Consider the following 26,948-nt stretch of genomic DNA (forward strand, 5'->3'; position numbering starts at 1 on the left):
CTTAATATTTCTTCATCCTATCCACGAAGATTTCATGCACAATGTTAAATGACTTAAATGAAGGTTTAAGACACAAAATGAGCAAACAATTACATTATGTACCGGTATTTAGGTAATTATTTTCAGAGATGTACGTATACGCCTCAAATTCTACGCACGTAGACTTTTTGTTTGCGCTAACGCTTACGACCACATTTTTTTGGATAGTTGTCGCTTGAGGCTATACGCCGTAAAGTTTTCGCGGTTTTTTAGCGCATAGCGTCAACGCAAACTTTTTAATGTCTTTTTTTCGCTACAACACGCCAATACCTTCCAGCGCTGCAGTTGAAAGAATGTTTTCAATGGGCAAAGACATATTGAAACCAAAACGCAGCAAAACGTCAGATGAACACTTTCAGATGCTTGTGTTTCTTCGTGGAAATTCAAAATAAAACTTGTTTGTTTCGAGTGGTTTTTACCGTGTGAATGTTTGGCACCTAGCAAACAAAATGAGTTTACGCTAGTGTATGCGCTGACGCCGCCAACTTTTTTTACAAGTTACGTTGACGCATACGGCGTATGGTTTTTCGAACGTTTGCGTTTACGCTGACGGCGTCAATATTTTTGTATGCGCGTACATCACTGATTATTTTACATTTCTACTTTTGACGATCAAGGTAAATCACGATACTGCTGACTTAGTTTAGTGCTAGATTGAAACTAGGTAGGCCATAGCCCATACAAGAGAACTTAACTGTTACAAGCACCTAGCATCAAGTCAAGTCTATTTATTTTGTTTTAACAGATCAGACATGTTAAAAATGTGGGACTTTAGGTATAGGCCAGGGGTCACCAACCTTTTTTGCATGGCGGCCACTTTGGCACTAAGGAGAGCTGTGGTGGGCCGCACTAATAAAATGTTAGGTAGGTTGACTCCTATGCTAGAAAAGAACGTATTTCGTACCCAGTAGGCTATCCAGCGTTACATGTTATTCATATTTATGTTAACATACCGCAGCAACAAAATTAGTCGAACAACGCTACTGCCAGGCCAAACTCCTTTCAACACTTTTGACTTTTTTAACAATGCCTAATAAACGAGGCCGCTTGTTTTGCGCACTTATAGCGGAGGCGAGAGGTTTCATCAGAATATTCATCGCCAAGCAAGAGTAGTGTTGTCACTTCGCTTCACAAAGGATATCTTGCGATTAATAGTTTCAGTAAATAAGGAAATGTTTGACACATCGCAATATAGGCAACAATAGTGACCTGCAAACATATCAGCGAAAAATAGGCTCCAATAACAGGGAAAAAGAAACCAGGCACTATGAAACAAACGCTTGTGGAAATCACCGAATGTTTCTATCGTAATTCATGAACAATGTTCCCCCTAAAAAAGCAATGAGTTGGTTGTTTATCCTTTTTGTGAGAGTTTATAAAACCGTCTTTCTTTGATCATATAGACCAAGGGTGTGCAACGTGCGGCCCGCGGGCCAAATGCGGCCCGCGAAGAAAAATTGTGCGGCCCACAAAGATGTGCTAATTTTGAATTGTGTGCGGCCCGTGAAACGTGTTTATAATTTAGTTTAGTCTGGTACGTGTGAACAATTCATTGTGGAGTGGATTATTGTAGATTTCGCACCTTCTGTTAACCATTTTAGAAATCTCCCACCGGCCACCGCTAAACCATTGTGTTTAATTATTTGGAACGTAAAATGTATGGTCACATAAAAGGCTTTATGAACAAATTACAACTTTGGAAAGCTCTCATACAGATAGGAAATCTTTTCCACTTTCCAACTTTGAGAGACCATGGAATGCATCCTGAGAAGAAAACTAAATAGAAAAATTGTTGTATGAACTTTTGGCTCGTTTCGAGAACTTCAAATCTCATGAATATTTGTTTGGTATATTCTCTTCGCCATTCAACACGGACAGTGACAAAGCACCAGCTGATATCCAACTTGAACTGATTGATCTTCAAGAGGTAACGGATTTGAAAGCAAAGTATTTAGAAATGAATCTTGTTGATTTTTACCGAAAACATCTCAACCAATATGACTTTTCACATCTGAAAAAATCCATTGCTTCAAAAATGGCTCGTTTTGGCTGAACGTAGCCTGTTTGTGCAAACAATTTTTTTTCTAAAATGGGCGTCATGAAATCTCCCTATCGATCGGTTCTGACAGACGAACACTTGGAAAATGGACTTCGAATTGCGAGCACTTCCATTAAAGTAAATTTGGAAAAAGCCGCCAGAAAAAGAAGCCAGCTGCAAACTTCTCACTGAACTCGTTTAAAGACAGTGTGACAATAAATTTGAATAGTAATTTTCTTCAGAAATTTATGAGTCTTAACTTATTATTTCTGCAAGGAGATAATCTCTAATAATGCCATAACAATAACATGAATAACAAAAAACTACTTTTTTGTACTTGCAACTACTAGCAATCATATGTTAAATAAACGTGCGGCCCGCGGTTTCACCCAGTTATTTACATCTGGCCTTCCTGTAATAAAGGTTGCACACCCCTGATATAGACAACTGTCACTTGCGGTGCTTATCAGCATGGCAAGAATTGTTGATTAACAACATTTTGCAGTAGGCCTAATAAGCTAAATATTTTCATAATACAACCAGAAAAAGTCTTTAAATTTATACATCATATTTTGCCAATTTATTATAAATTGAGTTGGCACACCGACCTATTTTGCCAACAAAAACTTGCATAAAAAGGGAACACTACTCGTGAAACACAATAACGGTGAAACGCACACTAGTGTTTACATGACATTTGCAAACTTAAAATAAGCAACCCTATGCTCACAGACAATTTCGAAATTCGAAAACAGACGTTTTAATCAACCACTGGGACAGTGTGGCTAGACATCGCATTGGAATAACTTTAAGCGACTCCCACATAGAACTACAATCTGATTGATCGGCCGGTGGAATCGTATGCAAAGCGAAAATATGCTTCCCGGAAAGTATTTTTGCCTTCATGCTCTTTAAATCCTGAAGAAAAGTATTTTTGGTTATACTTGTACGCTGATACCTTCTGCGGGCCGCACATAACAGCGTGGCGGGCCGCCAGTTGGTGATCCCTGGTATAGGCTATATTGCGGTAGAAAACAAGAGAAATTAAATAATATATCACTGTCTTGCAGTAATATTTTGCCCCCCAATGTTGAAGGTCTGGCGGAGCCACTGATTGTAACACTGGCTACGTTGGCCTACCTAAATTTTTAATTTCTTATCATCTTTACTGTTATATATCTATTTGTCTCAATTAGCCAAATATCATTGATGAGTTTAGGGGTGGCTGCTTGCCTTGGAGACCTTAATTGTATGGTCACTTCGACCCTCCCGCTGCTGTGATGCTATTATCATTTTCTTTTTTTAATTGTAATCTTTTTAACAGCTTTACTCTACAATAATTGTGTTTTGATGTATCTTACATCTTTTTCGAAGCAACCAATTAACATCTATCTAATGATACATATAAAATTACAAGCCGAAAAACGCTGCACAAACTAAATTTGCGATGGCCCTAGACCAGTGTTTCCTAACCTTTTCAATTTACGGACAATTTTTGCAATAGGCCAAACTTTTGCGGACTCATGTTACAGCAATCACAAACGAACTTGTTTTAGCGAAATTTGTTTATTGCTCACATTCACATATTTCAATGGGAACCTTGTCCTTGAACTTGCTTCACCAGTTCATGGAAATTGGGGTTGATGGTCGTTAAGGCACATCTGATGTCGTCTTCTGGTTGTAGTTGGTTGCGGTACTTGGTTTTAATCATAGCTAGTGCTGAAAAACCAGCTTCACAAAGATATGTTGTCAGAATGGGCAAAAGAGCTCTTGTTGCCGGCAAACAGAGTTCAGATAGATTGGGTTCCATTACTTGGAAGTTGGCCCAAAATTGAGTCAGAGAAACATTTTTGTATTTCTCTTTCCACAGCTGGCGACTTTGCAGCACAACCAGCTGTTCACCAATGCAATCTATTCCCGGATGAACCAGTAGTGCTGAAACCTCGAAGAGATTTCGCACCCACTTAAACTCTTTGTTGAAATTTTGGGAAGGAATATATCTGTCCAGCTCGAACATAAATGAAGTAAGATGCTCAAAAAAGATTCCACCGATGCTCTTCAAATCAAATTCTTCTTCTTCCAAAAATGCGTTTAAAGCAGGAAAAGCAGCTATTTTCCCACTTTCCATTCGATGCATCCACAGTTTCATTTTACCTTTAAATGCGACAATGTCTTCTGATACATCAAAAAAAAAAAAATTTCTTCCCTACATAGTAGTGTTCAGCTGGTATGGCTGAAAAAATCAAATAAATAGCCTACAGCAATTTGGCAATCCACTCGTTGTCGCTGAATCGCATGGCAAGTTTATCATTCTGCTCTTTTAAAAAAGCACCGATTTCATTGCGTAAGCTAGCCACTCTCTCTAACACTTTTCCTCGTGACAGCCAACGGATGTTCGAATGAAATAAAAGCCCAGTGTGCTCCGCACCCATCTCGTCACACAACGCTCGCAATATGCGAGTACATAAAGGGCGGGATTTGATATAATTAACCACAGATACAACCTCATTGAAGACTATGGCTAGGTCTTCTTGAATCTTGGTCTTCTTCTAGGCTAGGTCTTCTTGCGGACTCACCCAGAGCCTTGAGTCCGCGGACTCGGGTTGGGAAACACTGCCCTGGACCGAGGTGGACCCCGAGGTAATGAACAGTAGGTCAGCAGCCTACCATCTCTTAGAAAGCTCAAGGCTTCATTTAATTCTTTGCTGTATGCCTACTGTATATATGCAATTGTGCTAGATGTTGTTACAACGGTATGAACAAATGCAAAATAAAATTAGGTTGCGTATTTTTTGCTCTATCTTAAAAATACTACATCTTGCACAAATGATGCTGTAGAGATGTTTATTACGTGTGTCGAAACTAAACTATTTTATCTTGGAAAGACCGTTTAACATCAAAATAATCAAACTAAGACAGCAGTACTGGATTGAACTTTAAGAGAGGATATTAGTTGATAAAATTAAACTTCATTTTGAAATTTTAGCTATAAACTAGATAAAATAGTTCTTTTTATTCATAATACGAAATCGCAATTCTGAAAACAAAAAACGGCAACACTCGAGCCGGATTGGGACTGAAAAATGCATGAGTCGAAGACTTGCATTAATATTTGCATTATCCTGTTTTAATTGTATTTCTTGCTTTTCACATCCCTGCTCATCGGTAGCTAGTTTACATATTTTTCATTCTGTATGTAACAATGTAGCCTAGTTTACAAGCAAATCGCTAAGCAGTGAGTTTAGTTAAATGTACCGTAGTAGAATGAGACATTGTGATCAGTGGGTGCAAAAGTGTCATTGTTTGCTGACGCTGGAAACCCTGGTGTTACCCCACACATGCATTCATCTTAGGTTACATTACTAGGACTAAGTATATTTTGCGATGTCATATCATGAACTCCTCCTTTTCTGAAACACTTTTCTATGTCATGTATTCAGTGGCGTTGACAGGGGGTACTTTTGGACCTGGGCCAGGCTTTATTTTAGGGGCCTGTGACCTTTCCAAGGGGCCCGGAAACTTGCAAAAGCTTAAAAGTGTTTTGATTTGGGGCCAGAAAATCTTTTGGTACCGGGTTCAAATTAACCTCTCAACGGTCCTGCATGCATCCGTTCGTGGAATAGCATGAGGTAGGGATGAAATTACAAAAAGCCAGGAGGCAAAGTTTATGTATAAAAAAAAGAAGACATGGGGCATTGGGGCTCCATTTTAATTTTATTGCAAAAACGGAGGAATTTTATTAAATGTGGGTTGGGTGAAGGTTCATTTCATTTTCAGTTAATTTTACCCTCTATAGACCTATTCTTGCTGCAAAGCTATAGATCTACCAACGTTAGTAATTGTAGTAAGTAGAACAAATTTTCAAGTTAAGACTAGGCGTAATACAACTCTGTGTTATCTATTTTCGTCCTTTAAATAGTCTTTTAGCGATGAAGAATAGCCCAAGGTTTTAAAATCGTTTGAATAAAGCCGTGTTAGTTCGATCAGGGTTTTGTTGTCGATACCCTGGAATGCTTGATATGTCTTTTGTCGATCGATAACATGCGAAGTGGTATCAAAAAATACTTTTTCATGGTCTGGTTTTTCGCGTTGCAAATATTCCAAAAGGACATTAGAATCCTGAGCGAGGTCTTGAAACTGCACAGTGAAATCATAATTGACAAGACAAGGATTGCACAAACTGGTCTGTGGTCGCCAGTGTACGTCAAGCGCATAACGATCCTTGCTTCTTACCACATATCTGCAAAGTAAAGGTCCCGTACTCAGTTATTGAGCTTTGGGAAATGAGAAGATAAGGTTTTCATTATACTTTGCCTTCGGCACTAACAAGAGTATAGGGAGGCTAGTTCTCTCTCTCGACCGCCTTTCTTTCAGCAACTATGCCCACCCAATTTGTCACACCCTAGATAGAGATGAGCGGTGTTTTTCAACAACCAGCATGAGCCGGGAGTCCAACCAGGTTTGCATAATTAGAAAGCCAACGCCTAATCGGCTGCGCCATCCCAAAGTAATAGGCTATTATGTAACAGCATATCTAACAAGAAAGCAAATTCCCCGCATGGTAGCCAAGTAAGCTGTAGAATAGGGTGGATCAAAAATGGCAAAAAAAATTGTTTTCTCAATTTTAATTAGCTAGATATGGCAAAAGTTGCCAATATATCACCATAACACATTGTAAAAAATTGAAGAGGTTTGTACAAGTTTTTGATCTCCCCCCGCGACATACAAATTTAGGCACTTATACATACAAGAACTGCATGGCAAATTTTTTTCTCGATTTTAACTCGCTTTGCAGACATGGCAAAAGGTTCTAATATAACACCAAATACAATGAAAATGTGTGTACTTAAGAGTTTTGACTTCACCCTCTTTCAGCAGATTAATTTTAAAGTAACTTGGCGGATGGATCACCCGCGGTTCCAACAGGTAAACGCCTATTAACCATCACCATCAGATGGCCGAGTATAGACTCACAAGCTTAAACTTTATATGACTGGGTTGACAGGTGGCCCATTGGCAAAGTCACTTCCTATTAATTTATGCGCTCATGCATACAAAGACTGCAAGCAATATAACAAACAGTTACAAATTGAAGTGAGTAAAGTCACGTTTAGACTCAAATGTTGGCATTAACTGACAAGAAGCAATTCAGGCACGAATGAAGCCGTTTCGATATTTCGGTCCACAAACTGCTTTAGATGCATCGGTAACCAGCTTGAACGAGCCTTTCAACAGCCTGCGTGTGACATGGAAATTCGGGAAAAAGTACAGTGGGAGTCACATCTATCATGATGAATTGCAGGAGCTCAGCATCCGTCATTGTTTTAATTACAGGAGGCTCCGTGATAGGAAGATCTGTCCAGTTAATCAATTCGAAGTATTTCACTGCATCAAAATTAAGCTTTGAGGGAACTTTAAATTTTTGTATTTTTCCGCTGGGTTTTGCAGCTCTAGCTTTCATCACTCCACGCAGGCCTAGTTCTCAAATGTGTGGTCGATAGTAAGTTATCATAGCCAAAATTATATTTTCCGGATGAGCAAAGTATGAGTTGCGGTGCACTGCATAACTGGGTCGATAATTTTCTTGTGCTTCTGACTAAGATATCGTTATGTGGTTATCATTTGGTGAATATGTCTAGCTCCGTTTTTGCAAGATGAGTGTGATTTTCTTGCGAGCCTCATTGGAGCATAAACACGGATAATGAACGTAACCAATGCTTGCAGTTTCTCATACAGATTGTTATTGCTGACATATAATCTAAGGGTTCTTAATTAGCTGTAGTCAGCCATCGTGAGTGTCTGCGTCACTGCGTGATTCAAGTATCCTGGGTTTCGCATCGCCAGATCAATGCTACATTCACCAGTGCAGTCAAACTGGTACGCTGAATGGTGAAGATTGATGAAGGGAGTACCAAGTAATAATAAAACTAGGCCATCGCCCAGAAGAGTTACCCGTACTAGTCTAAGTGAACTGCCTTTTAATCTGTAAGAAGCGCATATAACTTTTATTAAACTTTGTGGAACCTGCAGTGCAATCAAATTCCAATAATTGTACTATAAAGCTTCTTTTATATCTAGAATTCTTTTGAAGAATCAAATGCTACATCAGCTAATTGTTGAGATACCCAACCAAGTATTTTAGCAATGGTGATAAAACGGTCAATTGTAGCCTATCTGTTTAAACACAAGTCGCTTATTATGACATCATAAAGCGCATAAGTGAGTCACACAGTATTTATGCTTTAGACCAATTTTGCGGGAGACTTTCTCCAACCCGATATTAGGAAAATAAAACCTTGCGGGGGGCGCTCAAAAAATTGTCAAAACCAAAAAAAAATTTGCATGTATGTTATTATGGGTATTTCGCACCTTTTTGACATACTAGCTTAGAAAAATAAAATTTTTGGATTTTTTGATCCACCCTACTGTAGAACCTTGTCGACGTTTTTACTTGTATTTTGCGTCAAAACTGTGGCCAGTGTACCGCTACTAATTACGTTTGTTCACCGAAAAATTTTTGAAGTTCATCACCAGAAATAACGTTGTTTTTTTTTTAGCCTACACCACGCTACTAGGCTACTCGGAAACTTTAGTTTTCGCCTTTGAAGCTATAGTGCTTACCGCCTGATGTTAACACCCCTTAGGCTGCTGTGGCTACATTAAAGACAAAGCAAAATAAAATAGCGAAGAAAAAAGTCGGAAGTAAACTATATTATGCATCCTGGTTTTATCATGTAGCATGCCAGTCGAAAAGTGAGACATCTCTCCCTGGAGAAAATCGGTCAAGCTGAAACTAGTCCAATGACCAGGGATGGAGGAACCATTTTAAAAGTAGGTGGGCCCAGAGGTGCAGCAGTCAAAATCAACCCAACTTCTGGGGGGCGAAGCCCTTCAGACCCCCCATAACATTGTTGCATTCCTGATATTTAAAATCGTTTACACCAGGTGTCGGCAAAAACCTACTGCCGCCAAGAAAAATCATCCGGCCCGCCGCTCCTTTACAAATTATAATAATATGTGGCCAGCCCCCAGTGGTTTATTACAACTAATCGAATGGAAGAATGGAAACTAATCGAATGGAACTTCAACAAGTATAATCGAATGGAAGAACAAGTACTTTTCATTAATCATTTTAGTAGGCCCAAGTCTTTGATTTGCAGCGTTTCTGTTTGTATGAACAAAGAACTCAACATAAAGCGCCATTATGATACAAAACATGTGAAAAATAGCTTTAAAACAGCAAGTTTCTCTGTTGCTAAGGAAAGGAAAACCAATGAATCAGAAAATTCTTTTGCTATAGCTACAAGGTAGCACAATCAATAGAAAAAGACAAGAAATCGTATAGTGATGGAGAATTTCGGAAAAGGTGTAAGATGGATGCTATTGAAAACATATGTCCAGAGAAAAAAAACTGCTTTTCAGATATAGGCCTAAGTCTTTCAACAAGAATCGTAACTCGACGAAAAGAAGAGATATCGGAGAACGTAACATCTAGCAAAAAGTTGTTGTATGTGCGTGCAGAAAACAAAAATTTTTATGTTGAAGAATTTGTTCAGCTGATTCCCGTCAAGGATATTACTAGCCGATATTCTGAAAGCATTAAGCTACGTCAACGCCTTGAAATCATGCCTCTGAATCTATCAAAACTGGTATTAATAGGCTACGGCCCGCCAAGACCATGTAAAGTTTGGCTTTGGCCCGCTGTTAGAAAAAGGTTTCCGACCCCTGGTTTACACATTGCGTTTTCATAATTGCCTTTCGTGCCAGCAGGCAATATTTTCCATTTTTGGGCCGGATGTGGTCAAAATTTTTACAAAACTGTTGAATTGCTCTATAGTGCTATACAAAATGTGGCGATGTACACACAAATAAAAAGGCAACAATACACACACAGTTATAATACCACCTGGGAGTAATAATATGTAGCATTATACAGTACTTGCATATGTAATGGTATCACTGTTCTAACCATAGAGAATAGTTATATTGATTGATAGATTGCTCCACCAGTCACACGCAACCACACCCACAGTCCCACACGTGCTGCACATCAATTAGTCAATAATGGACTCAACAGAAAAGTTTGAAGATTGGATTTCATCATTGAGCTATCAAAGATATAATCAAACTAGTGTGTATCAAATGAATGAAGACCTTTTTTTGGAACTCCCTCTCTGATTTGCCGTTTTCTCTACCTTTTTAATGAAATTTGGCTTTCAAAAGTGGGTGGGCCAGGCCCACCCAGAAAATAAAGTAGGTGGGCCCAGGCCCACGTGGTTCCTCCATCCCTGCCAATGACACACTACAAATAAATGCAATGACGCCAGTAGCCAACACGGCCGAATATGTTGCTATGTAGAAAGATTTCTCAGCGTCTTAATTGTTACAATAATAGCCGTGAAAGCAATATCTTGCACCTGGACATAGTTTTGGCGTGTTTAGCTGGAAATTAGGAATGTGTGTTGAGCACAGTTTAGGCTACGCAATGATAAGTAAAACACGTAAGACTTTCCTTATACAATAAAGCAGGGGTGTGCAACCTTTATTACAAGAGGGCCAGATATAAATAACTGGCTGAAACCGCGGGCCGCACGTTTATTTAACATATGATTTCTAGTAGTTGATGGCACAAAAAAGTAGTTTTTTTTGTTATTCGTGTTATTCTTATGGCATTATGAGGGGTTATCTCCTTGCAGAAATAATAAGTTAAGACGCATAAATTTCTGAAGAAAACTGCTATTCAAATTTATTACCAAACCGTCTTTAAACGAGTTCAGTGAGAAGTTTGCAGCTGGCTTCTTTTCCCAACGGCTTTTTCCAAATTTACTTTAATGGAAGTGCTCGCAATTCGAAGTCCATTTGCCAATTGTTCGTTTGTAAGAACCGATCGATATGGAGATTTCATGACGCCCATTTTAGAAAAAAAATTGTTCGCACAAATACGTTGAGCCAAAAAGAGCCATTTTTGAAGCAATGGATTTTTTGAAATGTGGAAAGTTATCTTAGTTGAGATGTTTTCGGTAAAAATCGCCAAGATTCATTTCTAAATACTTTGCTTTCAAATCCGTTTTCTCTTGAAGATCAATCAGTTCAAGTTATATCTACTGGTGCTTTGTCAATGTCTGTGTTGAATGGCGCAACGAATATATCAAACAAATGTTCATGAGATTTGAAGTCCTTGAAAGGAGCCAAAAATTCATACAACAATTTTTCAAGTTGGTCTGAAAATTCATTTTTCTTCTCAGGATGCATTCCATAGTTTCTTAAAGTTGGAAAGTGAAAAAGATTTCCTGTCTATACGTGAGCTTTCCAAACTCGTAGGTTATTCATAATGTCTTTTATGTGACCATACATTTTTACGTTCCAAATAATTAAATACAATGGATTAGCGGTGGCCGGTCGGAGATTTCTAAAATGGTTAACAGAAGGTGCAAAATCTACAATAATCCACTCCACAATGAATTGTTCACACGTGCCAGACTAAACTAAATTATAAACACGTTTCGCGGGCCGCACACAATTTAAAATTGGCACATCTTCGCGGGCCGCACAATTTTTCTTCGCGGGCCGCATTTGGCCCGCGGGCCGCACGTTGCACACCCCTGCAATAAAGCATTTACAAGCAATCTTATCATATTTCAACAATCTTACTTTAAAAACTGATGAAATGATATATTTCCTCTTTTGATGGTTTCAATGTATCGCAAGGCTGCCTCTTGCTCTGTCTGATCAAGCTTCAAAAACGCTTCGTTTCGGATTATTGATAATCCAACACCTCTGCGATGATACGCAAGCACAAGGATAAGTTTTTCTAACTCAGTTGAAATATCCCAGTTATGAAAATCAGTTTTGTCACATTGATTTAACGTAGGCACTAGGCAATATGAGAATTAAAATAAGTTGCAAAGAATTAAAAGTTTATCAACGGTGGTGTTTGTTTTGAGCCAGTCCACATACAAACTTACATTGCACAATGCACAGTACATGTTATTAACACTACAAAAATAATGCTCAAGCTAGTAGTTTTTAATCTGTAGGTAATTACTTCCAAACGGGTAGATAGATCTAATTGGACATTTTTTCCGGGGTAATTTAGTTTATCGTATTTTGGTTACATTGTACAATGTAGGCTACAGTGCTAGTAAAATATTTTCAACCATATAAAGTACTGGGCATGACATAAAACTGCATCCAAAAACAGGTTTTTCTGAATTGTGGAAAGTGGAGCTATCTTTTAACTGTCGTGTGCTTTCAGCAGGGCCTCTGAGAGAAATGTTTACTGGGGATACGAAGAGTCATTCCGGGCCCCTCTCTCACTTCGGACCCTCCTTGTCTTGGGAAAAACACGTGATGTTTGCTTAGGCATATTGCACACCATACAACATTTTACTGCAGAATTGGACATCTGTGCGCAATAATAGTATCAGGCTGCAACAAAACTATTATTTAGTGTTTTGTGTTGTGCATATCATGTGATCTGATCTGTCCCTCGCCAATTTGTGTATCCTGCATTGAATTCGTGTGTCAGTTGTTGATGGTGCTGTTGACAGGTGTCGCTTGTACAGCTTTAATATAAAATTTTCAAATTCATTTGTTTATTTCTCTTTGATGTAGCCTATAGTTATTCCTGATGAGGACACTATGTGGTGTCGAAAACGTTAGATTTAGTAGTTTTTTCTTTTTTTTGTGTGTTTAATAGAAAAATGTTAAATCTGTTAACATTACTGAGTGTTATGCGTACGGTATCTGGTAGGCTACAACAAGTCAAGCTCTCTACTAAAGCTCAAACATAAAATCTTGTTAAAACATAATCAAATTAATCATCTGACCAATAAACTTTTTTCATTAACTTTTGCATTCACCATATGCCTAGCAGAGGTGAACGAAGTCAATTTTTTTTTACTCCGGCTGCGCTCCTGCTTCGACAGTATTCACTCCAGCTCCTGCTCCAAAATTCATTTTGAAGTGAAATTAGCGTGAAACTACCGTTTCCAAATAGTTTTTAATAAACAAAAAAGCCCAAAAATATCCGGGTTTTTTAAAAGCGGTTTTTAAAAGCCCAGGTTTTTCTCAACCCTGCTTTTGCTACACTATGCTCCCCTCCCCGGACAAGAGAATACCCAACATTTATGATTTAACTTAGGGTGCTTATAACAAAACATTTTTGCACGTAAAGCATTAAATCACCACTTTGGCTCCCTAATTTGTGCGCAATTAATTCAATTACCTTTCCGGGCCCTTTTTCTACATTACAGGCCCCCTAGGACTACAGAATAACAACTTTTATGCTTGAATTTAGTCATTTAAGATGGTTTTAACCAAACAATTTTGCGCGTAATCTATAAAATCACAATTTCGGGCCCCCCAACAATCACAGTCCTGGGTAGACCCTCCGTACCCTCCTCTCATAGGTCTTGGCTTTCAGCCACCCTTGGGCAAGGTGTAGCACTTGATAGCCTCCCTATCTGGGTAACGGTCTGGCACGGTAGCAGGGTGTCAGTATTCAAAGTAGAGGATGAATGTGAGTCGGTAAGAACCAACGTCAACGGCGCCTGGAAAGGACGGCAAGCGGATGAATCCATTAGGATCAAAGGTTGGCGCTCTTAACCAAACATGGTAGGCCTACTGTTAAGTGAGTTAGTTCTGGGGGCCTGATACATACCTTAGCCCACTAGCCCCTTTGTATTGTCATGATTAATACAATTTGAATAATTTAAATCTTGGCAAACGAAGTGCAAATGATACACATGAATCACTGTAATTTAGCCCGGTGGGGCACTTGAGGACAAACAGACAGGACTTCATCATTAATCAGTGGCTGTTTGAAATTAGGGACTTGGAATGTAAGAAGGCTGAATGAACCTGGGTAGCTATCGTATGTGATACAAGAAAGCAAAGAGTTGGACCTGGATAATAATAGGAATTTCCGAAACTTTCTGGTCACAAGCAGATTCACAACTAATATACCAACAAAATCAGAAAACTTCAAGGTGATACACTCTGGAGGGATCAAGCGCAGGAAAGGTGTAGGCTTCATAATGAGACAAAATATAGCAAATCCCTGATATTTTATGATCTAGTTTGTGAAAGAATTATTTGCATGAAAATAAACACACACCCTTTCAACACATTGCTAATACAAGTATATGCCTCAAATGAAGATGCAAGCGTGGAAAACCAGGAAACTTTTTACAAAAATTTGAAGGAAACAATACGAAAGTACAAAAAATCAACTGATCAACTGGTCGTACTAGGAGAGTTTAACGCTAAAGTTGGTGATGTGACATATGAAAAAATTGTGGGCCCATTTGGACTTGGAACACAAAACGACAATGGCGAAAAACTGATAGTATGCTGTGAAAAAAAACGACCTGTTTATAGCAAACGCATGGTTTAAAAAGCAAACTCAAGGCATACATGAAATCGCCAGATGGAATTACAAAAAACCAAATAGACTACATTTTAATGAGTAAACGACACAGGAATGGGATGATCAATGCAAAGGTACGAACAAGTGCTGACTGCGATTCTGATCATAACGTGGTGATGTGCAAAATAAAAGAACAAATTGAAAGCATTAAAGAAGACAAAGAAACATCATTGTGGAACATCAACAAGCTAGAGGACCCCAAACAACGGGGAAAATTTAGAGGAGAACTGGACAGTAAACTTGCGAAGAAATCTTTAGAAACAGACTGGAATAAGATGAAAAATTGTAAAAAATAAGTTGCAGAAAACATATGCGGGAGGAAATTGCTAGAAAAAAAGGAACAGTGGATGACGGAAGAAATACTGAATAAAATGAAAGAAAGGCGAAATCTGAAAGAACCATTGCTTGTAAAAAACACACTCCTGTACAAAAAACTAAACAAGAAGATCCGACAAATGTGTAAAAAAGCAAAAAAAGATTACTGGAAAAAAAAGTGCTAAGAGTTGGAACATCATTCTAGATGGCATGAGATCGTCAAAACTGTAGGCTATCCAAACTAAAAGAAATGAAAGGTCAACCTCCAGCCGCAAAGATGGAGCTGATCAACAAAGATGGACAAGTAATCCAAACTCAAGAAGGAATTACCAACAGATGGCAAGAATAATGTGTCAGAACTATATGATGATGAACGAGACAATATAGAAATGTCACCAGCAAAATCTGAAGCTACAGAAACAAAGGAAGATGAAGTTGGAGATGTCATAGCAAGCCTCTCAGAAGAAAAATCAAGTGGGGTAGATGAAGTTCCTACGGAACTGCAGAAACAATTGGGACAAAGGGGATTGCAGAACATAACGAAGCTGATAAATAAGATGTACAACAGTGGTGAAATTCTGGATGACTTCACAAAGAGTATCTTAATCCCAATACCAAAAATAACAAAAACAATGAGATGTGAAGAACACAGGACTATAAGTATGATATTACACGCCAGCAAAATTCTGCTACACATTATCAAAAAAATAATAACCCCAATAATACAGCAACAAATTCATGAAAATCAAGTGTGATATAAAACAGGATCCGGAACAAGAATGCAATCTTCCTTCTACAAACAATTGGCAAACGCAAAATAGAAAAAGGAAAATACACATACTTTGCATACATAGATTACACTTACAGCAAATCATTTGACATAATAAAACACACCAAATTACTACAATTACTCGAAAAATTTAATGTCCCGTTCTCAGAAAGAAGACTTATAAAAAAACATATTAAGCAGCAGCAGTTCTGCAAGAAATTTTTAAGATGAAATATAAATTTACAATTAAAACTGAGACTTCTATCTTGTTACATCAAACCAGTCATAGCAAAGTTGGACCTACAGCAAAGAAATTCACAAAAAAAAATTAACGCTTTTTTACCCTGGTGCTACAGAAGAATATTAAAAGTGTCATATAAAAAACATAATACAAACGCAGCAATTAGAAAAAGAATTGGAGTGCAAGATAGATGAGCATTTTGAGCAATCAACATAGCAAAACAAAGATGAAGTTTACGGGACATATTTTGAGAGGATCGGCAGGACAGCTACACCAATTAGTAATTGAAGGTAGCCTATTCTGGAAGGAAAGAGGTAGGCCTACAGGGGAAGAAGAATACGAACTTGGGGAGATGATGTAAAACAGTGGGCTGACTTGTCAAGCATCGGAAAAGCAAAAATAGTAGCGGAAGACAGGCCCGTATTTAGGGGAGGGGCAGAGGGTGCAGGTTCCCCGCCCCCCCCCCCCGACTTTTAAAGGGTCCCCCTATGTGGAAAAATTTCATTTTGTGTTATTTTTTTTCTTTCAGCCTTTGAAGTTTCTGCAAAATGCTGTGCAGTGCTAGATTAATGCTACCGATACTGTAGACGAAGAGGTGGTTTTTCGCACGGGGTCCCCAATCTAAAAGTGCCCCGGGCCTCCCATCAGTTAAATCCTGGCGGAAGAACGTGACATGTGGAAGCAAATGACAGCCAACCTTCGGATCGGAGACGACACGTGATGATGATAGAAAGTACTGCAGAATAAGCAAGTAGATTTGCATGTTCGTTGCTGAAAAGGGCTAAATCAGGTAATGACTATATGGCAGAATACAGATTTTTCATTTGTATAAGATACTTACTTTTACAGATTCCAAAAGGAGTGAAACAGTCAGCCAAACTTACTTCGTATAGTTATATTTTATTCCTTTCAAAGTTTCCTTCGCCTGACGGTAGGCGACTTTTCTCCCAAGTATTTTTCGATAGTGATTTTCTTGTGCCCTTTCAGTAAATTTACTGCTGTGAGCGGATACCAGCCTTTCGAATGGATGCCTTGTGACAAAGAATGACGTATATGTCAAGAACCGCTTGAAGACTTCAGGCTTTGACAAGCTGTATTGAAGTAAACATATTGTGTCACATAGCAATAACATTTTATCATTGTTTCTGTCCTACGGTATTCCGGTAGCCAGAGACGAGAGATTGAAAAATATATATTAAGTAGATCACAATGAATGTAATCTTGCACCTCGTATGGTAAATTTAGTAATTTACACAATGAATTTTGTGTTGATATTGCGGGACGACCTAATGAACTTTTGATATAAGTGATTGTGGATTTGTGATGCGACTACAAGTGTCCTATCCTGTCAACGTCGTTGCAATAAAACCAGTCGGGTTTATTTATTGCCAAGTTAGGTTGTTTAAACGTATATCTGGACCTGGCATATTTAACATACCTTGACATTATACTCAAATGTCCACTTTTAAGAACCAGCTTTCGAGTGTTTACTTTTCCCATGTCAGTTTTATTAACTTTTCCATTGAAGTACCAAATGTACTTTTTCCACGTTGTACAAGCCGCCTGCAAACAACATTAAAAATATAATTTCTTGTATGGATTTAAAACGCTGGACTAGGCTACTATTCCACAACTTTTTGAAAGCGTTGGCCAATTTTATTTTTTGCAGCGGCAATGTAGCCCAGTTCAGTTTGTTTTTATTTCTGACCATCAAAACGAAAAAAACAATATATGACAAACATAGCAGAAGTCTAGAAAAAGGTAGAAGCCACAAACCGCCGACGTTGTAACGTACACGATACCAAAGCCGGACAATCAGTTTAAAATATGGCACGGTCGCAACACCTCAATAATTTTTTTATAAATTTAGAAAAAAGAGAAATAAATAGGTTAGTGAATTTTTTTTAACAATTTGTAAGAGTAAAAAAAACAAGACAAAAAGACAGTTGCTATGTTGATCGACCTGGTGGGTTATCAAAAGTGTTGATGGTCTTGAGGGAAACACTCTTGATGCATTAGCTCAACACGTAAGTCGTAAAGCAAGGTAGGCAAAGAAAACCCCTGAAAGAAATCCTACCACGGGCAAAGCCATTTCAGAACGCAACGCACCAGGTCTTGCAAGACTAACAAACTACGATATAGTAAATATTATTAAAACAGCATAAAAATATAAACAATTTGTTGAAGACTTTTTCTTTTTAAGTCACGGAGATAATACTGGTAGTCAATTCATTGCGTCGCGATTAGTCGTAATCGTAGACGTATATGCAACCCGTAGGCCGCCGCAGGAGACGGAGTGCTGCATGCACGTGATATTGTAGCCAGGAGGAGGGAGTTACGAACAGTGGAGATGTGAACATTTGTGACGTCACGGTGACCGAATCAATAACAACCAAGCACACTACTGTATTTACAACAAGTCGCAATGTACTATGTTATATTAAACGCATTATTTATATTATTTATTTATTTGTGTGTTACGTCAAAATAATTAAACTGATAATAATATCCACAGTATATAATATATTATCAACTCAGAACTGATGCAATTATCATGGCGTCAAACACACCTCAAAGCGGAGGGACAGCCTATTTTAAATTATGGTCTTGGCAACGCTAATTCGAGCCAACATTTTCTTTATCACAAGCGTATAGTGTGACCTTCCTAACCACAAAGGGATCAGAGGCTAAATGAACAGGACCACACTTATCTACCATTTTGCAATATTTGTTAAATACAAATCTTTGATTAGTTTTTGTTGAAAAATGATTAAGTTGCTGTTAAGCTGTGAATTAAGCTGTTAATTTTTTTTAAACAAATTGACCAAAACGATACTTTTCGCTAAGAAACTTAACACAAACCGAAACCAAAAGAAAAAATTTTGCACCAAAGTGTAACATTGCTTCTTTTCGGAAAATTTTTTTCAATTCATTTCAAAACTCGTAACATTTCATAACAGATCATAGACAGACACTTTATCTAGTTCAGATTTGGTCAAGATCTGATCAGATCCGCACCCGATCTGGACCAGGTAAGGTGGTTGTCTGAAATTCTTTGTTATTTGGTTTAGTATTACAGTACACATACAACAGTTAACGCACAGATACATTAATAAATACTTTGAATGTGGAGCTGTTATTAGGATAACAGCAAAAGACCACAGGGTCAAAGATCTAGGCGCCAAGTAGGGACCTAGACCTAGTTGAAATTTAATCTTGCTCCCCAGATTAACTTTGGTTTTATAACTTACAACACAAGTTTTTTTAGTTTTACAAAAACAGAAAATTATTTGTAGTGGTTGACTAACTAATAATTTTAAATTTCTTGTTTAATGTGATCACCTCTATCAAACTTCAGTTCTGTCATTGAAAATATGTTGTATGTTAAAATGTGTTACATTTGCATTGTATACCTAAGACGTTCAATCAATGTAAAATTTACAGATTTTGCTGTCTGGGGCATTCACCAGCTTTTTTTTGTTAGTTTTGTTTACTTTACAACTGCCTAGGAATCGGAGAAGGGTTAGCAAATTTTTTACCAAGCAGTTTTTTAATAAGTTAGATTTCATTTCCAAATTTTACTGGTGCTTAACTGCTTAGCCTGCATTTAGAATATTGAGTTGCAATGCGATCGGCTCGTCGTGTGGGGTGGCTGGAACCGAAAGTAGTTTGGTAACCGGGCAGCCCCACGTCTCCATCACGTGACCGTAACACAGGTACGTTTCACTCCCATACTCGGTCTGCTCGTAGCCAGAGAAAATAAGCATGGGCTCTCCCACGAGGGAGAAGCTGAACCACTTAAGGAAAATTTAGTTCTCGTGAGAGATTATTTCTCATAATTTTTTCTTTTCGTTTTTTCGTTCATGCCCATTGAAGCCACGAGCCCCTTATACACATACGATTTTATATTAAATAATTAAATTTAACTTACTTTAGGAACGACACACATTATAACTTTATGTTTGTCGTCATAGATAAATCGGGACAGATCGATCAGCTGCTCGGGCTTTTGTTGGCTGCAGCGATCTTGAAGTTCTCTTCTCCTGCTCAGGTATGGTTCTTTTGACCACAATTGCTGATGGTTGGACTTTGAATGTGCTGCAGAACAAAGGTATTGTTCCAATGCACTGTTTGAAACGCTCATATTCTTGATGAAACGACAAAAATATTACCAATTAATGTAATTTTACTGTAGTGATACAAAAATCGAGTTGCACGGAAATAGTGCAACACCCCGGCAAGTTTTAGAAGGTGTTTTGAAACAAAGAAGATTAAGACATAAATACGTTAACCAATAACACAACATTGAATACAGGCATATTTTTCTTCATGGGGAGAACTTTCAGTCAGCAAATCAGTTCTTTGTAACATTGATTTGATGTATGCCGACGTTGCGTCAGCAAACTTTAAACCAATGGAAAAGAATGTTTTCTTCTAGCTAGGATAGTACACATGGAAGCACAGTCCAAATGAAATTTTTCTTTCAATCAGGAGCGGATCCATCAGCAAGTATTTTTAGGGGGACGATCGCTCCAATCGCTCTCCCCCCCCCCCTTCCTGGATCCGCCACTGCTTTCAAGGCATCACATATCTGCGATGGAGGTAGTGCTATATAAAAACACACTTTACTAATATTATGCGAAAAGCTTGTTCAACAGTTGTAAATCAATGCGAAACTCACTGACTAGTTTTATTGAAGATACAACAATTACCATGCCGAATATGAAGACATGTAGGCAGTGCCGGTCTTTGGGGTGTGCGAACCGTGCGATCGCACAAGGCCCGCAAATTAGGGAGTCCGCAATTTACTTAGAAAATACATTAATTTTTGTCATTTCTAATGGAACAAATTTGATTTAATTCGCTAGCAATTACGTCTACCGATATCCTTAAACATAGTCGTAGGAGCTAAGGGTGCCGAGAACATAACCGCAACCTCCAAACTTTTCAGTTAATTGAAAATTTGGGCAAAAACTTTCAGCATGTTTCAAAAATTTCATTACGATTGAACTTGCTTTTGGTTTTTTGCTCAAATAATAGTTAGGCAAATGTCAAATAAAAAAGCAAACACTTTTTTAGAAATCACAAAACAGCATTGTTAACAAAATTGAATGATTTTTTTATCACACGTCAACATAAATTATATACGAAGTTGACTTATTTATTCTGACCAACACAGAAATTTTGTGTTTTTGATGTATTTTTTTATTCATGTTTTTTATGCATATTTATGTAACCAAGTAAAATTAAACCGATTTTTGTAAAACAAATTGGATCATTGTCATGGAGCCCGCAAAGCATATTCCGCACAGGGCCCGCAATATCCTAAGACCGGCACTGCATGTAGGCGTGTCTGAAATCATATTTCAATACTTAACAGAATCAACAAACCTTGAGTCAGTTGGTAAAAAACGTATATCTCGCACAAAGTAGGTTAACAAAACTCCTTTTTACAATTCACAAGCTAAAGGATATTGTAAAATTTCCTTAGAATAAATAAGTTTAATGACAACAATGACACGAGCTCGCAATAAATTTGTTTGAAGAAGTAAAAAATTGCCAACTACTGTATACAGTTTCAATACTTTTTCAAAGTACTTTGAAGATTTAATTTTGATAAATCTCGTGTTTTTGGTTCGAAAAACTTTCATTAGCCTGACTGTATGCAAATGAATAAATTACAAGAGAATATACACAATAGAGAGAATTTTAGCAGACGTTCTCTCAAGATCGTTTTTCTCTTTGTCACGTTTCATTTTCAGTGCCCGAACTGAATCAGCTCTAGTAGCTTCGTTCAGGGAAGGGTCAATATTAAAGTTGCCAATTCAGTTAAATAGGACTAATTTTTGTTTTAAAATAATATTGAAAAAAGCATTACTGTAGATGTGATGTAAGATGTGAAACTACCATAAGAGTAACAATAATTCACAAACATCAGGTTTATATAATTTCAAAAATGCAAGATTAGACAACTTTAAACTATAACTTAATGTTAAGTTAAGCAGCATCTGGCAACACTACTGAAGAGCAACGCAGAATTCGATATTCCAGCCGGTAAAAAGCAATCTTTATCTGCATTGATTCAGCGTCTGCAGGACTAATTCGCTGGTCCTATTGTTTCTCAATCAACTTTTGTGAACAAATTTGAGAAAAGTCGGCTTTTTTGCTGAGGCGATCTTTCAATTTTTTTTTGTCAACGCAACCTGTTCAATAATCATGCTACGTGGAGGGAGGCGTGGCGTGACAAAAAACTAAAAGCGAAACTTTATGAAAGGAAGGCCCTGTATTTAAATATAGACTACGTCTCTCAGTAATGCAAGCCTGTAGCCTACTTCAGAAGATAGCCTACTCTTAATTGAGTCATGGAAATTGCTGTTAAAATGAAAAAAAAACATATTGTAGTGGTTTAGACTAGAGTTGGATTGGAATTTTGAAAAACTGTCAAGTCGACGTCAGGTATTTTCAGTCTCACTCCACAGCCTGCTTGAAAAGAGACTCACCGAAAAAACTTGCTCCTTTGTCAGTGAGGAAGAGAAATTGCTTATTTTTTTCATCGAACTTGTAAAGTTCATGGACGTACAACTGACTAAGATGAACTTCAGTGAAAGGTATTTCATTTGATAAATTTCTGGAAAAAATAAGTACGGTAGTCAAGCCTTGACGCCCTAAAAAACACAAACTTATTGTGCATTTAAGTCCATGAGCACAGAGCACCTGAGTTCTTCAAGATGTCAGAAGTGCAGATGAAATTAACTGAAAAACCGCAGCATTTGCATCAGACGCAGATTCAGCAAGAAGTCTAAGGGAGGAGGGAGGGGATTTCAACAAAACATTATGATGTGTAGCAGCAGGGGCGCCGGAACGATTTTTGACTGGGGGGGCAAGATTACGAAAAAAGGGCACTTTTGTTTACTAAAAGGCCAATTTTTTTCAAGTTTTAAGATAAGATATAGCGATAATGCTAATCTATCAGCTCACTATGTATTGAGTAATGATAGCCTACAAGTGTCCGGTATACAAAGAAGGCATCATGCCATGTTATAATGATGTAACCTACTGTCAAGCCTTAAAGCAGCCTGCGGCCACTAAGTAGTGCTTGAATGACTGCCGGTGCTACCTCCTCAATCGGCCAAGTTTGGCCGCCGGTCTCTTCTAGCCAATTATTTAATTTCGCAAAAGAATGATCGTGGATTAACTGTCGAAAATATCTAGTGTCAGAGTGACGCAAAATTAGGTCAGCGCGTCATAATCGCCACTGTTGCATTGTGCGGGAATATTGTTTATTGATGGAATACATCCATCTGCGATCACCAGCGCTGTAAGTCTTGTTTGTAATTCTCGACGTTTATTTTAGCAAAGTCTTAATCCGAAGTGCTAATTTACATCGGCTGGCAATATTGTCGTTTTTATGTCGATTCGATGTTGTTGGACATTGAATCGTTGTTAAAAAGGAGAACTAGGTTAGTTGACATCCGAGGGAAAAACATTTTTTGATCAGATTTTGCAAAAATTATGCTTCTTTTAGTACCGGTAATGTCCTTCACATCATTGAAATACTTATTTTATTACCTTGCCGTCATCGTCAACACATGTCGAACGTTGTTTTTCATTGCTAAAAAGAATTCTAGGGGAGTGGCAAACTTCTTTAAAATCAGCCACATTGGAGACACTCGTGCGAGTGTCGTTAGATGGTCCCGCTGTAGGCTACTGGATTACAATCTCGATAAAGCAGTTATTGCGTGGTGCAACGATTCTATTGTAGGACGTCGCCCAGGCCCAGACTTCAACAACGCTAAGTGATCATTTTAGCATTGTTGCAAGTTTAATTTTATTTACTTGTGCTATCGTTATTTTTATTTTGTATTTTAGCCTTCAAGCACGCAGATTTGGCCGCCGAGAAGGAGCTCCCGGTAGGCCACAATGGCTGCCGAAAAAAAAAACGAGTTTTAAGGCCTGTTACCTGTGTTGCAAAATTCTGTGACGTAAATATTATTTTAAGGCAAAATGAAAGATTATAATTAGGGTAAAAGCGAATAGCAGAAATTGTTATATTGCAAAATGTGCAGTAGCTTACATGACTTTAAAAGGGCACCATTGCCCCCCCTGCCCCTCCATCTGCAGAAAAATTGAGGGCAGGGGGGGCATCCGCCCCCCCTGCCCCCCCGCTTCCGGCGCCCCTGTATGTAGGTCTACATTAACCCGACCTTGCTAAGCAGTAAATAAAGATATTTTTTCGTGTTTTAAGGGGAGAGGAGAACATCACCTCATTCTGGGTCTGAAGTAGGTAGGCTATGTCAAACGGTCAGTATTTTATCAGGTGGTGCTGCTTCCTGAGACAAATTGCCTTTAGGCCTATTTTTGGAGGAAACATAAGCAAATATTACAAATGCATGCTTTGGATGTGGAATGTCTTTCTAGTAAAACCACCAAAGGTGGCATTTGAATCACGACCACCGGCGCCGAGTCCCGGGCGGGCCGCGCCCGCCGGACATTTCAGGAATTAAAAAAAAAAATTTAATGCAATTTTAAGTCCCAAAATTTCTGTAACCATCTGCCACCTTCTAATACTAGCCTACTTACCTTATTCGCAGGGTTTTTGCGCCATATGATAGGCCTACTAATTAAGCGATTAGTTTTCGTCAATTATTGCCATTGTTACATTCATGCAACGTTAAACAACGTTGATTCGCCGTTAAACAAGCAAAAGTGTCCGGCCGCGCCGTTTGTCTCCACTCTGCCCAGTGCTATAAATCAAGTAAATTGCGCAAACCTGCGAGGAACTTCATTCGCGGCAAAAGTCTGACCGCAATTTCCACTGCTTTTACATCGTTTTAACATCGCTAGATGTTAAATCGGTTTAAAAACTGTAGCATTGTTCCTCAAAGGAGTAATTTTCTCTCAAACGACGTTAACAATTAACTCTGCTGCCAAAATGCTCTATTTTGTCGTCTCCAATCATCACAGTTGCGTCTGTTACGTCACTGATATTAAACTGTGCACACCTGTTGGTTTGGCGGGATGAAATCGTTGGTTGTCATTAGTATTAGTTGCAATTCAGCTCCTTCGTTATATAACTGTTCTGATTGTAGATTCAATGTAAGCTCGGTTCAATAGCGCAGTTTATCGCTAGATGGCTTCTCGGGAGCTGAATTGTCGTAAAATCACTTCTGCGTTGCATTACAGCATCTTGTTTCTTATCTGTGCGCCCGCTAGGAGCGACTTATCGTATGAACCCACCGATGTATTGTGTGTGTGTTATCGTGTTGTATCAACAATAGTAATGTAATTATGGAACTAGTACCGGTACAGTATTGCAGTTTTCGTCCCGCAACCTGCACATACCAATCACAAAAAATATGCGGAACTGAATTACGAGGACCAGACGTTGTTGCGTACAAATTATATTTATTATATACTTGTTTCCAAATCGTGTTAGAGGAGACATAAACTTAAATGTAAAACTAGGCTAGCCCAACAACCTAGCAAAATCGCCCTTTTAAAAAACGCACAAAATAACCTTTATGACGTGACAGTATGTGTTCGCCCGCCCAGCTATTTTGAAAACTCGGCGCCTATGATCACGACTAAGTGTTTTGTGCCGTGTTTTGATCCAAAGCAAAAGCTTACAAGACAAATTACTGTATTTGTTCCAGACAATTGTTCACCAAATCAAACGTCATATAAAACCGTTCAGGTCTACTGAATCTTAGCGTATTACGTAATGGAATATTTCTAAAAAATGAGCAGATTGCACCATCGTTTGCAAGACCTGTAAAACATTACATCATCGTTAAATCTTGAATTACGAGACAGGTGTAAGCCAAACTTGAACAGGTGTAAGCCAAACTTGAACAGGTGCTTGAATAGCTCCATAATGCATATCATCATTACGTCACAGAAACTGCCTACGTGCGTTTGAAATATTGCAATCTATTCTCGTCATTCTTAAAATTGTTGCTTGAAAGTTGGTCGCATATTTAACTGTTTTGCTTAGTGCTCGCCAGCTGGACGAAATTTCCGTCTTTATCTCAGTAATTTGTTGTGTAGTGACAAGTTTTAGTGGCGTACGGTGTTGCGTCCCAATTTCGACAGCCTTGAGGCTAATTTTACAGAAATACAATTCTTGAATAGACGTTTTCAGAAGAGTGTTTCTTTTCGGTCATTGCATACAGACGAACGGATCTGGGAATCTTATGTTACAATTTTCTCACAAAGAGATTATGGTTTACCGTTGTGACCATTATTAAAAAATATTCAACCGCATTGTAAAACTTCAACACCTACAGTAACTGGCAATATATCAATTGTAATAAATTTGTTGTTTGGGGAATTGCTAACACAGTGCGAAACAAATGACCACAGTCGCTTCATTTAGTTCGAAGATGAGTGAATTATTGTCAACAGTCATACCGTACCTTCCGCTCGATAACGAGAATGCGTTTACTGCAGCTGATGTACTGAAGGTGCTCCATGATTCAGAGTTGCAGCTATAGGTTGCTATTGCTACGACAGTCAGTCCACACAAAGCATAAATTCCACTTTTAAAGTTCTCAAACATATGGGCGTGTAAGAATTATATACAGTATTTTCTATGAAACAAATTCCACTTGTTGCTCTGTTCTAAAATCTAGAATTGTATCGCACAAACTGCTCTTTATTGAGCGCTAAATTTGCAGGACAGAAAGACATGATGAATTAGAATTTAGATTATTTTAAAAGCCATGTATGTATGTTGACTGAGCTACCACACCATTGATAAACAATTTTTTTATTACGCTGAAAGGAGCGCAACATCAGCTGCATAAAACTAAGGAACAGAAAACTACCTTGTCTTACTCTCATTCGTAAATTGACATGAGCTACATAAACCTTTCTTCAAGTGCTGCAAAGCGTCTATCTTGAACTCGTCTATCTGCTTGCTTGGCACAACCGTACAACTAACCTAAAGCATAACTCTGACAGGCATCACCTTCCACTCAATGAAGAGAAAATTCGATTCGCGTCAGTGATTTTGCCAATCAGTCCAGACAGAGCGAAAACAGAATGCGATATTTCTGGTTTTGCTGTGTTCTGCCAATCAAAATATGATAGATTGTGCAACACGGTTTTTAAATGC

The 26,948-nt window shown here is 38.2% G+C and overlaps 1 protein-coding gene across 1 annotated transcript; it reads right to left on the reverse strand.

The window, feature by feature from the left end:
* Window positions 1-2,706: 2,706 nt before the first annotated feature.
* On the reverse strand, window positions 2,707-26,410 carry LOC145783458 (uncharacterized). Its single transcript, XM_082595338.1, has 8 exons — window positions 26,248-26,410; window positions 22,333-22,460; window positions 19,764-19,930; window positions 17,271-17,395; window positions 16,717-16,923; window positions 11,729-11,854; window positions 6,143-6,317; window positions 2,707-2,995 (listed from the first exon to the last, which is right to left on the reverse strand). The coding sequence occupies exons 1-8, from the start codon at window positions 26,388-26,390 to the stop codon at window positions 2,804-2,806; spliced, it is 1,263 nt and encodes a 420-aa protein (XP_082451464.1). The 5' UTR covers window positions 26,391-26,410; the 3' UTR covers window positions 2,707-2,803.
* Between the last annotated feature and the right edge of the window lie 538 nt (window positions 26,411-26,948).

Source organism: Aplidium turbinatum, chromosome 14, assembly GCF_918807975.1.
Source record: "Aplidium turbinatum chromosome 14, kaAplTurb1.1, whole genome shotgun sequence".
Classification (NCBI taxonomy): Eukaryota; Metazoa; Chordata; class Ascidiacea; order Aplousobranchia; family Polyclinidae; genus Aplidium; species Aplidium turbinatum.

Coding starts and splice junctions, on each gene's coding strand:
- LOC145783458 (XM_082595338.1), bottom strand. CDS start 26,390: ATGTTTGAGAACTTTAAAAGTGGAATTTATGCTTTGTGTGGACTGACT. Junction 17,396..19,763: donor TAATGTGTGTCGTTCCTAAA/GTAAGTTAAATT, acceptor TGTTGTTTGCAG/GCGGCTTGTACAACGTGGAA. Junction 11,855..16,716: donor ATAAAATATAACTATACGAA/GTAAGTTTGGCT, acceptor GTATCATCGCAG/AGGTGTTGGATTATCAATAA.